The following is a 16,383-nucleotide window of genomic DNA, read 5'->3' as shown; positions in this document are numbered from 1 at the left end:
ATGGGCCCAGAGACACATATGCATGTATAAGGATGTGTCTCCTCATGTATGTGGGGACATCTGCCACCATACGACTGTACCTATGTTGGGGGGGGGGGAATGTATCCTCGCATGTCTAGAGACAGGCACATGTGTATGCATGCATGTGGATATGTATTGGTATATGCCTGGGGAATGTATGTGCATGGAGACAGGCATTCTCATGTACGTGGAGGCATACATGTTCTATGTGGGTTATGTACTCTGTGTACGTGGGAGCAAGCATAACATCCAGTCAAGGGCGTGTGTCATACCATGCATGCCTGCTGCCACTCTGCTCTCCAGAGACCATGCCAGCCGCCAGCAGGCAGGGACTGACGGTCTCCAAACCGATGTTCTATTTTCATACTTACAGAACACCACTATTGCAATCAACAATCTTCAAGAACCTGGAAGTCATTTATATCAGGAAGATGGGATCCGTAGAGTTGGGAGCAGTGACACCCCGAGAGGGGGAAGCTGCCAGTGGCTGCCAGAGTAGGAAGGCAGCACAATGGTAATGGCTGACACACTCACACTTACTGTGTGATCTAATGGCTGACACACTCACACTTACTGTGAGATCCTGCCAGGGAAGGCCTGTTGCCTCCCCTATAGGCAAGGACACCCAAGAGCAGAGAGGTGCAGGAGCTTACTCAAGGTCACATAACTAAGAGAGTTTGAACCCTAGAGTTAAACTCAGGAAGTGTTCCTGACACCCAATGCCGCCCCATGGCAAGTGTGGACACAAGTATAAATGTGCAAAACAATGCTTTGACAGCATAAAGCGGCAACATGAATGAAGGCGTTTGAAAAATACCCTGTAAGCCAACCACACTGCAACTATGAAACAACACCTTCATGGGCCGGCAAGACGGCTAAGTAGGCAAAAGTGCTTGTCAAGTAAGCCTGGCGACCTGAGTTCCAGCCCCAGAGCCCGTGTAAAAGTGGAAGCAAAGACCTGGATCCATGGAGTTGTCCTTTGATTTTTACACGTGTGCTGCTGCATGCATGCACACCACGCACGCAACACAAAATGATAACATTTCTAATTTATACTTCTAATATATATTATATATAATCCTACTATAGTATTATATATTTCATATATAGTACACACACACACACACACACACACACACATATACATCCAGGAATTCTCAGTAGAAACTTTCAGAAACAAACTATGTTTTAGTAACATAAAATGTATTCTATTGCATTATTGGTCTTTGTTAACCTCTTGCTATGCTGGCTTCATCGTGGGAGTGCACAGGCAGGAAAGCAGGATGCCCCAGTGCTGTCTATGGTTCCAAGCATCCACTGAGGGGTCAGGACACCACCACACAGGACTCGGATCAAGCAAGCCACATGTATCATGGCTTCTTGCCTGTGTGATGGCCTCTTTCTGTGTGGCTGGTCATCACAGATCATGCCACACAGAATGTATCTGTCTGTGTCCTGTAGCTTCCTCCTCACTGCCCACTGGGAGTGAATCAGGCATGGCTCTTGCTGCTGTTCACTGGGTTTGCTGAGTGTAGCCAGAGAGAGAAGGACAACAGCTGTAGGTTTTCAATCTCTCTGGTTCTTGAGTCTGCTGTTTGGTTTGATGTGTAGCTGTGGCTGTTTTAGACCTTTTGGAGATGGTTTTAAATCCCCCTGGCTGACCAAGCACCCTCTGGTCTCCTGGGAAGCAATTACACCTGCAGAGAAATCTGCTCAGCGAGATTCCCGAGGATTTCTTCCAGCTGCTGCCCAACCTGACGTGGCTGGACCTCCGTTACAACAAGATCAAGGTGCTTCCACCTGGGATTGGCTCTCACAAGTAAGTGTCCTTAGATGTGCAATTAGATCGCCTTGATCCAGGCTGGGCACGTAAGAGGCAGAGGCAGGCAGATGCGTGAGGGCATGAGGGCGTGAGGCCAACTTGGTCTACGTCATGAGCTGCCATCTCAGAATTAAAAAGTCCAGATGGTTCAAAGTGCAGGGTGCATGGCCAGCCATCCCAGGTGAGCCAACCATGTCACGATGGGCTCTCTGACATTTTCCTGGGCAGCTGATTCCACCTGACCCTGCTGTAGGAAGCCAAGATCAAAAGCACACTAAGTATATGAAAACCCAGCCACATGCTGCCATGGGCTGTGGTGAATCCCCCCTGACTATTGGGGAAGAGTTTTGCCCACTTTGGGAAAGCTAGAAACCTCCAAGCAAGCAGTGTGGACTGTCCTACCACATTCCTGCCCCTTGGCTTCCCAGGATTTCCTGGAACTCCCAGTTGCAGAGCCCAGTCTAGCCCACCCTCGGCACCCAGGCTTCCACCCCTGCCCCATCTGCAGGCTCACCACCTCCTTTCCTGGTTCTCCCTCCATGCCACATATCCTCCTGTATCAGTGTTAGCTCTGACCTGGACACTCACTTCAGACCTCCTAACACCTCATTGGCTGGGACAGAGGGAAAATGGCAGACAGAGTTCCTGAAGCAGTTGGGCGCTTGCTTACCAAGTGTCAGGGACATGGTAGGAGACAAAGCTGACAGAGGCCTCTAGGGTTTGGGATCTGCGTTCTCAACTTTGAAACTTATTTTGAAAGAACTAACTGAACGTGGGAGGGTTAGAATTAGACTTGGCCCCAGATCACTGCCTAAGGAAGGAAGCTGTAGGGCAGAGGGGAGAAGTGGGAAGAGTTGGCAGGCAGCCAAGGAAGCGGTCCATGCAGGAGACTTGGCCAAGCTGACCTCAGCAGGACCTCAGGGGAATCTCAGAGCTATTAGGATTGGCATCGTGAGGCCAGAAAACAAGAGTTATCCAGAAGTGACCCCAGTTCCTGTGTAAGGGCATCTGAGTGTTGGTATCATGAGTCCACTGTGTAGCATAACAGCATAAGGTTTTGCAGAGGTTATATTGTTTGGGACAAATGTAAATAAAAATGAAAAACGGAGCACATGGCATAGATGATGGTGAAAGCGGATGCCTTTGCCTTGAGTATCTAGCTCGGCAGGAGGCAGCTTGCTTTGGATGTGTCTGAGCTAGGGGGTGCTCAGGAACCCTCCTCTGGAGCTATAGGGACCATGGGAGCTGCAGGACAAGCTATGGATGGACTGAGGGGAGGGCACATGCCTGGCCAGTTAGCTGTTGGTGAGACTGCAGAGATGGATCTCTGGGCTGTTGCCACCCAGCCATGCCTGCCTGCCCAGGCCACCTGGTCTTCTGGGCCCATGTCCTACATAGAGTGCCTTTCTTCCTCACAAGGGAACCATCTTCTATGCTAGGATATCTGAGTGGTTTTCATCCACAAATTATTTTATTGTTAACATTCGGTCTGGCGAGTAATCTGCTGCTGAGGGGTCCCACTTCCTACGTCGCCCCAAAAGAGCCTGGATTTCAGATCTGGAATCCTTGGATCCAGTCAAAGCCAGCTGCTTTGTGTTGTTTAAGTTATAATCGAGCCTCTGATTTTACACCCATTATGTCATTAAAATTGAATCCACTTGCTGAAGGGCTGAAACATATTAATTAGAAAATTTAAGTAATTATGGGCTCATTAAAGACTTTAAAGTTAAAAAATAATGAAAACAATAGTGTCATCAGAGCTCTCCCCACCGTCACCATGTGTGATGTTTAAGCATGGCACAGAGATTAAAACAAGATCTGTTGATTCCTTCTCCTGAGGCTACAAGCTCGCAGGTGTGTGTGCAATTGTAAATTGGCACTGCTATGACCAGTGAGGACAGTCTGGTACTGTCAGAACACACAGACTGACACGGGCTCTTCATCACATGGACATTGCTATATAAAGTAGAAACCATCCTGCATACTTTCAGTTTAATATTTGGTAAATATTAAATATTAAATAAATATTCTTCCAAAAGAAGTCAAGCCAAGTGGGACTGGAATGCCTTTGGCTCTGGGGCTGGAGAAGTCCATGGCACGTTGCTGAGTCTCTTGTCTTGAGTCACAGTCAGCTGCTCCCAGATTGCTGGCACGTCCTCACTGGCTGTTCCCTTATGAGCAGATGGAAGGAGCACTACAGCAAAGCCAATGAGCTGGGTCAGGACGCTTGCAGTAACTTCCTCTGTGCACATCACACTAAGCTTCTTGGGGCGGAAGAAATAGGTCAGTGGTTGAAAAAGCTTTCTGGGGAGCAGGCTAGGCTCTCTGTAAACACCCACATGGACAGTTCTTGACTCTCTGTGACTCTAGTTTCAGAGGCTCTGACACCCTCTTCTGGCCTCCATGGGCAGATGGTACATGTACATACATTTAGGCCCTAAAAACCATGCATATATATATATTGGTTTTTCAAGACAGGGTTTCTCTGTATAGCCCTGGCTGTTCTGGAACTCACTTTGTAGACCAGGCTGGCCTCGAACTCAGAAATCCGCCTGCCTCTGCCTCCCGAGTGCTGGGATTAAAGGCGTGTGCCACCACACCTGGCTAATTTTCTTTAAATATTAAATCTTTCACACAAAAAAAAGGAAAGAAAGAAAAGTTTATTCATTACTTCAAATAAGGCAAGACATGGTTCAACTAGCACTGGCCATGCGACAAAGCCTGTCTATCTTCAGATGAGCAAGCAGCACAGAGCAGGAGCAGACCGTCTGGAAGCTTGTGCCAGATTTTGGCTGAGGGTCCTCGAGAAGTAAAGGAGCGGGGAGTAATAAATGAATAACGGGTATAGCTCTAAGAATTAAATCTGAAAAAGGGAACAGGACAGGTGCCACACTCCTGCTGTCCTCTGAACGCTGAGGTGTTTGCTGGTGGTGCCTAGTATGAGTGTGTGTTAGGACGTGTGGGAGCCAAGAAAGGAAAATGGGGACTTTTGGCATATTTTGTAGACTGTCATTTAATCTTGTGCTTTCTAAACTGCTTTTTGTTTCTTTCTCTTGAAGACATTTGAAAACTTTGCTTTTAGAACGAAATCCTATCAAAATGTTACCCGTTGAGCTAGGTAAGTACCGCAGCAGCAAATGGAAGGTGGCTCTAAATGCTTTGAAGTTCCAAGGGCTCCATGATGGAGCTGAGAGGCGTGGCCGAAAGGATAAAGTGGCGAGGGGTTCAAAGTCCCTTCTCAGTTTATTAGTTACTCCTCCCGCCGCTGCTGTGATAAAACATCCTGACCGAAGCAGCTTAAGTGAGAAAGGTGTATTTTGGCTCACAGTTCACAGGTTCATGGCAGGCGGGTAACTGAAGGTCTTGGGAGGCCACATTGTGCCCACAGTCAAAAGACAGAAAGTGGTGAATTCTGGTGTTCACCTTTGTCTACAGTGCAGGATCCTTGCCCTGGGAATGGTGCTGCCCACAGTGGGGGAGGGTAGCCCTGGGAATGGTGCTGCCCACAGTGGGGGGGGGGGTGTCTTTCTACTTCATTTAACTGTATCACAATACTCTCTCCACCCCCATAGGCCGTCTCCAAGTTCCTTATAGATCTCAGGCCTGTTCTCAGGTAGAGGGGTTAACACTGTTACCAGACTAAGCTTTGCATGGAGAGCACAGCCTAACAAAACCTCTGCATTCGGCCAGCATGTGGCCTAGCTTTCCGTCCCCTCTTGAGTCTGAGCTGCTTTGTTTCAGTGCCCTCCTTGGGACTTAATGTTGGTTCCACGTGGATGTGTGGGGCCATCACTCCCTCTGCTGCAGATGAGGCCAGTGCTGGCCTCCTTCACACCGTGATACGTCGTAGCCTCCACTCACTCTTATCTTCCTTCACACCGTGATACGTGTAGCCTCCACTCACTCTTATCTTCCTTCACACCGTGATATGTCGTAGCCTCCACTCACTCTTATCTTCCTCTATCTAAGGTTGCTTTGCTTTCTTCTTCTTTCAGCTTTGTTGAGTTGGAAACTTGGGGTTTGACTTCAGTCCCTCTTTTCTAACAGACATTTGAACCGCACTTTATCCTAAAGGCTGCCTTCACTTGATCTGTGGTGTCCAGCTTGTCACTCAGTACAACAGTGTTTTCTGGCATGATTCACCCGTGGGCGATGTTTAAGTTTTTTTTCTTCTCTGCTTTGACCAAATACCTGACAAGAACAGCTTGACGGTAGAAGGGATTGTTTGCACTCATGGTAAAGAAGGCACGGCAGAGTTCACTGTGTCTGGACTGTGCAGCTGGGTTGAGTCAGAAAGCAGAGAGCAGGGAGTGCTGCCGCTTACCACTCACCCATGTCTGCTTTTTGCCTTCTCGGTCAAGGGCCCTGTTCCATGGGGTGGCGCCTCCCAGGCTCAGGACAGGCTCCCCCTCCCCTCAGTTAAACCTCTCTGGAGACATCTTATAGGCACACCAGTGGCATCTCCTGGGTGATTCCACACCAGCCTGGTTAACTACAAAGATTAGCAGAGCTTGTTCCTTGGCTTATACAAACTAGAGATTCTCTAGCTAGCTTCCTGTGGTGAGTGGTGCTCTGCCATTTAAAAGGCAGAGAGACTCGGGCCAGATTAAAAGCACAGAAGCCAACTGTATGCAACCCACTTGCAGTCACTAAAATGCAGGAGGCATGTGCAGCTGGAAGGGAAGGTATGCAGCAAGCACGAGGGAGGACAGGAGTGACTTCATGTCATTGTATCACTGAAGCATGGTGCATTTTAAAAAAGATGGACAGCTCTCTTTGGGAGAAGATCTTCCCTTGGTCCTCTTGACATTATCAGTTAGCCATGAAGCTCGCCTAGAAGTGGGAAGGTGGGAGAAGGTGGCCAAATGGATGAACATGTGAGGAAGGAAAGACCACGATGTGGTCTGTCATTCACATGAGCAAATACAGGCACGGCGGTTGGTTTTCACCTGGCCTTGAAACTGGGGTGGGAAATGGATCCCAGAGACATTCTTAGACATCGTTGATCCAACCAGGTTTGGTGACTCATGCTTGTAATCCCAGCACTTGGGACCTGAGACAGGAGGTTTGCTGTGAGTCTGAGAAGAGCCTTGGTTACACAGTGAATTCTAGGCCAGTCTGGGCAGTAGTAGAGTGAGCCCCTGTATCCACAGAAACAGAAGAATAAACAACTGTCAATTCTCATTACCCATTTCCCCATCTTCTCCTCCTCATCCTCTTCTTCATCCTTTTCCTTCTTTTGAGCCAGTCTTTTGTAGCCCAAGCTGGCTCAGGAACCTCCCATATCGCTGAAGATAACTTTGAACTCAGGAGTTCCCTGACTCCACCTGCCTTCTTCTCCCTCCTGAGTCCCTCTCCAAGAAGTGGACTGAAATTTCCCCTCCACTCCAGGGCAGGTCACTACACTGACAGCACTGAACCTGAGACACTGCCCTCTGGAATTTCCTCCTTACCTGATTGTGCAGAAAGGCTTGGTAGCCATCCTCACCTTCCTACGCATCTGCTCAGTGGAGAAGGCCTTCCCTGGAGATGAGTCGCTTCCAGGTTTGTAGAGAATTTTCTGTCACTAGATGAGACCTGGGAGTGTGTGTGGCTTCCCCAGCTTCTGTAGGGCTCCGCATGGCAAAGACTAGCCCATACACTGGCCCAAACACTATGCCTTGCCCTGGCTCAGATCCACTCTGAACAGTACACACCTGTTTGGGTAGGTGAGGTAAGAGTTCATGGGATAAGGCAAGTGGAGCAGTCTTTGCCTCCAAGCCAAGCAAGCAGCTGCTCTGAGAGGGCCTTGTGCTCCTCCAGACAGCATTTTAAAAAGCTCCATGAAACATACCCTGTCCCTGCCTAGATACTAAGAGCTGGCTTAATAAGAATGCTGTCCCCTTGTGGGAGATACGTGCACTGCCCCATGTTGTCAACATATCGAGTAGTCAGAGAGGAGGAAGGGGAAGGGAATGGTGCACCAGTCTTTGCCTTGGTCATCCACTATGAGTGTCTTGAAGTGTTTTGAAGCAATCACGTTCATAAAGGGCCTTAGCTGGTGTCAGGCCCTCGCTCTGAGTCAGGGATTCCAGGGCCTGTGAGTGGATTCAGAGGTAACCCAGAAACATTAGAGGGAGTGGCAGCAGGGAAGGTGAGAAGCTGTACCTTAGCAAGGCCCTGGGACTCTTGTGTGCAGTCCAGGCCTCAAGGGTTCCTGTGCCTACACAGGACCCCAGGACCCTAGCTGAGGGCTCCTCCTCGGGTGGCACCTAACTCCAGTGCCTTAGACTGCCTATGTGAAGGCACATAATTTAGGGGAAAGCTGAACTCTGAGAGGTTGTAGTGGCAACCTGAGTTCCTAAAGGACAGCTTGACAAGGACAGGATGAGAGGAAAGGCAGAGTAGAAGGCACCGCATGCCTGGCAGGAGCAGGAGCAGGAGCAGGAGCAGGAGCAGGAGCAGGAGCAGGAGCAGGAGCAGGAGCAGGAGCAGGAGCAGGAGCAGGAGCAGGAGCAGGAGCAGGAGCAGGAGCAGGAGCAGGAGCAGGAGCAGGAGCAGGAGCAGGAGCAGGAGCAGGAGCAGGAGCAGGAGCAGGAGCAGGAGCAGGAGCAGGAGCAGGAGCAGGAGCAGGAGCAGGAGCAGGAGCAGGAGCAGGAGCAGGAGCAGGAGCAGGAGCAGGAGCAGGAGCAGGAGCAGGAGCAGGAGCAGGAGCAGGAGCAGGAGCAGGAGCAGGAGCAGGAGCAGGAGCAGGAGCAGGAGCAGGAGCAGGAGCAGGAGCAGGAGCAGGAGCAGGAGCAGGAGCAGGAGCAGGAGCAGGAGCAGGAGCAGGAGCAGGAGCAGGAGCAGGAGCAGGAGCAGGAGCAGGAGCAGGAGCAGGAGCAGGAGCAGGAGCAGGAGCAGGAGCAGGAGCAGGAGCAGGAGCAGGAGCAGGAGCAGGAGCAGGAGCAGGAGCAGGAGCAGGAGCAGGAGCAGGAGCAGGAGCAGGAGCAGGAGCAGGAGCAGGAGCAGGAGCAGGAGCAGGAGCAGGAGCAGGAGCAGGAGCAGGAGCAGGAGCAGGAGCAGGAGCAGGAGCAGGAGCAGGAGCAGGAGCAGGAGCAGGAGCAGGAGCAGGAGCAGGAGCAGGAGCAGGAGCAGGAGCAGGAGCAGGAGCAGGAGCAGGAGCAGGAGCAGGAGCAGGAGCAGGAGCAGGAGCAGGAGCAGGAGCAGGAGCAGGAGCAGGAGCAGGAGCAGGAGCAGGAGCAGGAGCAGGAGCAGGAGCAGGAGCAGGAGCAGGAGCAGGAGCAGGAGCAGGAGCAGGAGCAGGAGCAGCGTGGGATTACGGAGAGGCAGGGGTGAGAGTCTGGAAGCAGCAGCTGCTGTACTAGGGGCTCTGGAGCAGGTCTGGGGCAACACCTGGGGCAAATGGTGCAGAATCCTCGAGGACATGCATGTCAGACCCCAGTGAAAAAGCATTCTGTTCATTCAGAAGTGAGAATACACAAAAGAGAAAAAGCAAAAGCTCTCCTCGAGGCCGGAGGAGACTAACGGCACAGGAAGTTGAATACACCACACTTCCAGGAAGACACTGGGTCTGGCGCCAGGAAATGGTGCAAGAAGTGTCACCGGGACAGCTGTGGGGGTTCAGGTCCGCATGACTTGACAGATGACAGAAGTCAGTGTGACACTCCGTCTCTGGGGTAAGGTTTGAGACTGGAAGTCACTCTTGTTCTGACATGTTTTATGTAAGTGCAAGGAGAGGATCAATAGTAGTCAAAGAGTGGCCAAGGTGTTTGCCACCTAAGACCAGAAGATGCTAGACGGTCGAGAGCTCACTCTGCTTAACCCCGCACCTCAGCTCCTGTCCAGTCCTGCGCCTCCTGGCTCATGGTGCCTGAGGGCAAGTCTGCAGCCTGTGTCCCCTCCGGACTGGTGCTACACTACCTCAGCAGTCCTTGGACTTGTTTTTCCTCAGAGCTAAAAGTCAGCAAAGCATCGCCAAAGAACAACAAGCACATGGGTTAGCTTTTAATTGAAATAAAGATTTAAGATATCTTGGGGGAGGGGAGCAGAAATGCCCATAATGCCTCCTGCACATGGACCAAAAGATGCAGTAGGTGGAGGAGGTGCAAGAAGCTCAGGGCCTTTGACAGAGTGTGTCCATCCCCCACGCAGTAGCTGCTGTGGGTCTATGGAAGCCTGTGGGGTCCAGCAAGTCCAGACCTGAGTGGACTCTCACTTCCCAGATATCTGAGCAAAGAAACAAAGGCTGTGGACCTGGCTGGCCACTCGCTGATCCTTAGAGTGGCATTGATTTACTGACCACTGCTGTAGGTAGAGTCTCGTGTTGGTGTGATTTACTGGCCGCTGCTGTAGGTAGAGTCTCGTGTTGGTGTGACAAAACACCCGATTTTGGTAACTTACAGAAGAAAGGCTTATGTTGGCTCAGGATTTGAGGAGAGATAGTCCCTCTGGGGAAGTCATGGCAGCAGGCACTTGAAACAGCTGGTTACTATGTGTCTGCAGCCGGGAGGCAGAAAGAGATGAACTCTGGTGCTCAGCTAGCTGGGTCCCCAGCTCATAACATGGTGCCACCCACATTGAGGGTGGGTCTTCCCTCCTCAGTTAAGCCTATCTGAAAACACCCTCACAGACCCAGAGATGTATCTCCGAGGTAATTCTAAATCCAGACAAGTTGATAATGAAGATTGACTCCATAAACACTGAAATGTCCTTTTATTCCACCAGAAGTCTCAGCACCTAAGATGGGCAGCAATGACCTTCAGTATCCTGTGCTCCCTGTGCCCCATAAAGGCTCACCTAGTGAGAACAGCCTTAATGACCAAGACCAGGAGAAGGAGAAGGCTGACTTCTTCCCACCTATGGAAAGGCTAGACCTGAGTGAGCTCCACAAATCCAATGCCGCCTCCGAGATATGGCCCAGTAAAGAGGAGATCAGGCGCTTCTGGAAGCTGAGGCAGGAGATTGTGGAGAATGAGCAGGTAGAGACTCAAGAGAAGAAGCTCTTGGCTGTTGAGTTGCCGCCAAATCTCAAGGCAGCGCTAAATGTCAAGGAGAGAAAGCACAGGAAGCCATGGCCCGCACTCAGGTAAGGCTGTGCTGAGGCAGACTGCCTGACCCACAGAGCTGTAACGTTATTTCATGACTCTCTGAAGCTCAGCGTCCACTTCCTAATGTACTTGCCTGTTCTAAATCCATTGTTTAGGGTATATCGGACCAAGCCATAGTATAGGAGCAGAGCAGACAGACCAGTGTCACTGAACACACTTGGCAGAATAGGACACGTAGCTCATGGGCGGTGTGTGACGCCCATGCATGCAGCTGATGTGTATGGGAACTGTGTGGTGCTGTAGAGAGGATGAGAACGTGTTCAGACCAGCTCGCACATCCTCCAGAGATATGTCATCGTATCTCAGGGAACATTAATGGGCTTCTGGGGGTGACAGACTCTTAGAACTGACAGTAACCAGTGGCTTAAGACTCGATCTGAACACTTGGGAAGATATCTACAGAAGCTGTAGAGTCTGAGCGTGACAGGCCTGCTTAGAGAGCAGCTAGCTCTTTAACTATGCTGTGGTTCTGGACGTTGTAAATGTTATTGTGAAGGAGTTTATATGCACATGTATGGGTATATTTGCCTCTGTGTGCACATCTGGAAGCTAGAGATGGCTTCACATATCTTATTCTGCACCTTGATCTTCGAGTCAGCCTCTCTCACTGCACATGGCTATTTCTGTTAGTCTGTCTGGTCAACAAGCCCCTAGGATCTGTCTGTCTCTGCCCCCTCCCCACAGTGCTGGGGTGGCAGGTGCATGCCCCTGCTGTTGCTTTCTTCACGCGTGCCTGGGGGACAGACTCAGGTCTTCACACCTGTGCAACAGACATTTCACCCACGGAACCGCCTCTGCACTTCCTGGGTTTGAACATTCATCTAAATCTTTAGGCACACACACACAGCACAGCCCAAAAGTTCTGGCACCCTGCACCATGGCCTGTGGTCTTGGTGGCCTGGGGCTACTGAAATGTTCTCAATTTGAGTCACAGACAATGGGAGCAGTAGCATCCTCCTCTGATGCTTAGGAACCTCTCTCCTCCCCCTTATGCTCACTGTGATCAGTGGTAATGACGATTTATCTTGACACTCATAGTCCACTCTCTAAAAGTACTCAAGTTTGTCTCTGTGTCCGACATAGACACCAGAGTTGAGCCCTGGGAGCCTGATGTGACTCGAGAGGTTGGAACATTTGGTGTGTGAGCACACTCCCTCTGGCTCCCCCTGCTGGCACTGGGCCACCTCCTGGGAATGGGTTAAGGATGCCCTTTCCTATGGATGGACCTCAGCTCTGTAACTGATGGGCATCTGGAGGACAGAGTCCTCAACTGACATGGGTCAGTACTGAGGCTTTCTCTGGACTGCTGTAGCTGGGACCAGTGACTATTTCAATATGCAACGGACCCACCAGGCCTGCTTTAAGCTCTTCTGCTATTTATTAGGGCAGGGGCTGGGGTCTTGGTTTTGGTTTTTTGAGACAAGGTGTTACACTGTAACCTTCTTTTACATCTGCATGTGTTCATCTCTGTCTCTCCAGCAAGCATGCCTACTGTCATATAGTTATGTTTTCAGCTATTAACATTTTGTGATTTTAGAAAGAGGTCCACCTCCTTCAAAGGCATCTTGCCCAACCTCCCTTCAGCGTACCAAAACACAGTTCATGCAAAAAGAATGGAAGACACTCACAAGGCAGCTCTTCAGGAGCTCCAAGAGAAGGAGACAATGCTGGAGCAACGGAGGAGGTGCGCCTGGGCTGGGATAGCATCAGGATTGGGAGACCTCCCCGTGGTCAACCATGTTGGTGTGGTTTTGTCTCCAGCCTCACCAGGGGACTGATGGCTTCAGTTCCTGGCCAGGCTGGGTCAGCATCCCTCGTGTGGAAGCCCTTGCTTGCACATCTCTCGTGGCCTACAGTTCTCTGAGAGGCCCAGGCTCTTGCCCAGACATTCAGAGACTCCTTGTGGGATTTGCACAGCATGACAGTTAGTGGGTATCCTTTGAGCAGTTGACTGTCCCCTGCCTCTCCCCAAGGCCTGCCTGCATTTTCCAAGTTCCTTGAGCTCTTTGCCCATACCACACACACACACACACAGGCCACGTACCTTTCTCCTCCTCTGCCCATCCCTAGGGCCTGCCATCATATCTAAGGAATGCTCTTAGAAGTGACCGGCCACCTGTGAGCTTCTCCTGTCGGTGGCACACAGAGAATACTGACACACTTCCTTCCCTTGGGTTTCTGCGCCTAGCTTGTCAGCCCCACCGTTCTCAACAGCTATTCTCCTCTGCCCTGTAGCTCTACTGACAACCCAGCCGTGTCCTGTTATGGGCACCCTCCAGCCAGCCGGAATGGACCACATCCACAGAACCACAGGGCCCCAAACCTCATGGTTGGGTTTGGCCAGTGGGGGATCCCAGTGGATTTGTACACACTGGTTAAAGCAAGAATGGACTCTCTATGTCCTTAGCTTCTGTGAGCTTCCTAGTCATATCCCACATGCTGCCTTTGACTTCATCTTCTTTCCCATTTAGTTATGGTTTTTCTTACTGTCCCTCCCCTGTCCTGTCAGGATCAGGGATCCTGGCCACATCAGGCACATGTCCCTGAAACCTCCCACTCCTCCCCTCTGAAGCCTGGCTATAAATAAACCTCCTGAGGCTACAATCAGGAAGTCTGCCTCTGTTTGTCTGGGATCTAACCGGGGACACACTGCCCACAAGTAGCATTCATGGTAGCCTATAGCTGGCGGCATAGCAGACACCTGTAGTCAGTTTCCTCTTCCACAGTGGGTTGACCACCTTTGCTGAGAGCAGGCGGTGTATACAAAGAACCAGTGACTTCTCTCCATTGTCCTACCTCTGTTTTATGCTCCCTTGCTGAGCAGCTCATTGGGGGCGGGGTCAGGCACCCTCACTTTCCCAATTAGGAGCTTCCTGAGGCATGTATCTTGTGATGGAGAAGTAGTTAATGAAATGGGAGTCCCTTGTCCAGGGGCTAAGCCGAAGATTTGGTGTCCGTCTAAGCACTGGGGGCTAGGGACTTGGACCATCTAGGCCAGTGGCGGCAGGACACCTGGGAGGAGGCATAGAGGAGAACCCAGCTCTGTACTCATGTTGGAACCCACGGGACCCTGGAAGTTCTAAGGCACCTACACAGGAGGTGGAGCTCAGGATGGAAAAGAGAGATGGGGAGACCCAGGCCAAGGCAGGGAATGCATGAGCTGGTACCCAGGTGTCTCTCTCTGAAGAGGGCAAGAAAAGGCTGATCTGGAACAGGATCTGGAGTGCCAGCCATGGAGCCAATGGCTGGAGAGGATTCTCAGAGGAAGGTGGACTTGGGGCAGGCAGCAGAGGTGGCTTCAATGTAACAAGGCTTCATTCCATCCATAGCACTCTGGATGTGCTCACCGTTGAACATCCTGTACCCCTAGAAGCTCACCTGGCCCCCAGGGAGTCCAGTGAGATGGAAGATGTGTGTCATCAAGCATCTGAGAAGCTGCTGTGACCCTCAGCAGGGTCTGCAGCCTGTGACTCAGTGCCACGGCCTAGCTCATTCTTCCCTTGGCAATGGGACTTGGGGAGCCCAGCCTCCATAGCAAGGTATCAATCAGCCTGTAGCATGAAGGACAACCTACATCCAGGGGCTTTCAGTTGGGATCTGCCTACCCCAGTCTGTGCTCAAAGTGTTTTGGAAGAAGCCCAGCTGAAGGAGGGGGTAGGGGAGGGAAAGGCTACCAGTTTCTCACTGTGGACAGACGGAGAGATAGAAGAAGGCTTAGTGAAGCTGAAATGACAGACCTTGCCAGCTCTGCTTGAAGTAACTTGTAGCTTGTGACTTTAACGTGACCGTGCTTCTTCTCCAGAGACAAGAGAGCTCTGCAGGAGTGGCGAGAGCAGACCCAGCTCATGAAGAACCGGAGGGAACTCAGTAAACTCCAACCTCCACATAGTAACATGGTACGTGGCAGACGAGGTGGCTCCGGTCCCACACCCAACGTCTAGGCTATTCCTCTAAGGCAGTGGTACCTCACACAGCCCCATCCTGTGAGCACTGCAGCTGCCCTGGCCTTTGAAGCTGCCCTCTGCTCGCTGACTACTGGTTCCATCTGAAGGACTCGGTGCTCAAACTTGGGGGGAAAAGAGCAAACCACTAAGTTGAGATGTGTCTGTGGGTGTCATCCTCTAAAGTCTGCACCCATGTGCCAGCCACTTTGGGACCTAAAGAACAGTGGTCTTGCAACTTATCCCCCGACCCCAGGGTCCCTGTGAGGCTGTGTCTCACAGGGTGTCTGTGCAGCACCCCTTGCAGATCCTGGTCTGGAGGGGCACAGGGGGCAATCAGCACCAGGGAACTGGCTGCTCCTCCAGAATGTACCCAGCATCCTCTGTGCCTGGGTCTAGACAGGCAGTGTGCTTCTTAGCTTGTTTACAAATATTTCCTCAATTTTTTTTTTCTAAAAAAAAATACTCTCTATGTCTGGCCAGGCGGCAACAGTGCAGGCCTTCTAACTTCTGCATTTGGGAGTTCTAACTTCTGCATTTGGGAGCAGAGGCAAGTGGATCTTTGTGAGTTCAAGGTCAGCTTGGTCTACAGAGTGAATTCCGGGACAACCAAGGCCACCCAGAGAACCCCTGTGTCAAAAAAAACAAAAACAAAACAAAAACGGCTTCCCATGTCTAGCAAGCCATTGGTTAAGTCAGTAGCCGAGGAAGGTCCCAAGGCTTTGTGTAGTCTGCTCTAACCACTCTGCTGGCCTGCTGATGAGGTCAGTGTGCACACTTCAAATCTTTAAAAAAACAAAACAAAACAAAACTAATTTTAGAATCTATAGTAAAGTTCCAGAGTCAATGCAGAGTTCCACACATCCCTCCTCTCTTCCTTTGATGTTGATATTTTCCTAGGCCACAGAGCAGCACTCAGAATAGATATGCCTAGGGCTGCAATACGGAGACCCAAAGGAAGGCTGCCCATTACTGCCTTCTGCACAGGCACCCTGATCCAGTGGGATCCTCTTGTCAGCTCGTATTCATGCTGTCTGGGCCCTTGTGTCTCGTTGTGTCTTCCCTGACCTGATACCTTGGGCTAGTGGTTCTTATCCATTGTATCTCCATCTGATTTCACTCCCTAGGGTTTAGTGAGAGATCTGTATTAGGAACATGGATACCACAAAGCAACCATTGAATCTTTCTCTGAGCAGCTTGTCACTGGTACACAGGTACCCAGCTATGGTAGTTTGAATGAGAATGGCTGTCAGGGGCTCATATAGTTTTAATACAATGTAAAAAGCCTTTGGGAAAGACTAGGAAATGTTGCCTGTCTTGTTGGAGGAGGTATCACTGGGCACTGGGCTTTGAGGTTTCAAAAGCTTTACCATTCCCAGTTAGCGCTTTCTCTCTCTCTCTCTCTCTCTCTCTCTCTCTCTCTCTCTCTCTCTCTCTCTCTCTCTGTTTCATGGTCATCTTAGTGTGTAATCTGCCAGCTACTGTCCCAGTGCCATGCCTGTCTGCCTGC

At 50.9% G+C, this 16,383-nt stretch overlaps 1 protein-coding gene across 6 annotated transcripts in view; it reads left to right on the top strand.

Annotated features, from left to right (window-relative positions):
* Nucleotides 1-16,383, top strand: part of Lrrc27 (leucine rich repeat containing 27) — a 31,379-nt gene that overhangs the window by 3,344 nt on the left and 11,652 nt on the right. For 5 of the 6 annotated variants that reach the window (XM_085841192.1, XM_021167927.2, XM_021167926.3 and 2 more), the window contains exons 3-8: nucleotides 1,710-1,840; nucleotides 4,903-4,961; nucleotides 7,235-7,387; nucleotides 10,550-10,910; nucleotides 12,470-12,616; nucleotides 14,735-14,828. In XM_085841192.1, coding sequence (XP_085697318.1) covers nucleotides 1,710-1,840; nucleotides 4,903-4,961; nucleotides 7,235-7,387; nucleotides 10,550-10,910; nucleotides 12,470-12,616; nucleotides 14,735-14,828 — 945 coding nt within the window. Of the gene's footprint in view, nucleotides 1-1,709; nucleotides 1,841-4,902; nucleotides 4,962-7,234; nucleotides 7,388-10,549; nucleotides 10,911-12,469; nucleotides 12,617-13,167; nucleotides 13,527-14,734; nucleotides 14,829-16,383 lie in introns of those variants that run through there. The other variant, XM_021167931.3, reaches the window with a different exon arrangement.

Source organism: Mus caroli, unplaced genomic scaffold (assembly GCF_978045245.1).
Source record: "Mus caroli unplaced genomic scaffold, Mus_caroli_1 scaffold_8, whole genome shotgun sequence".
NCBI classification, from domain to species: domain Eukaryota; kingdom Metazoa; phylum Chordata; class Mammalia; order Rodentia; family Muridae; genus Mus; species Mus caroli.
This window is presented reverse-complemented; position numbering and strand designations above follow the sequence as displayed.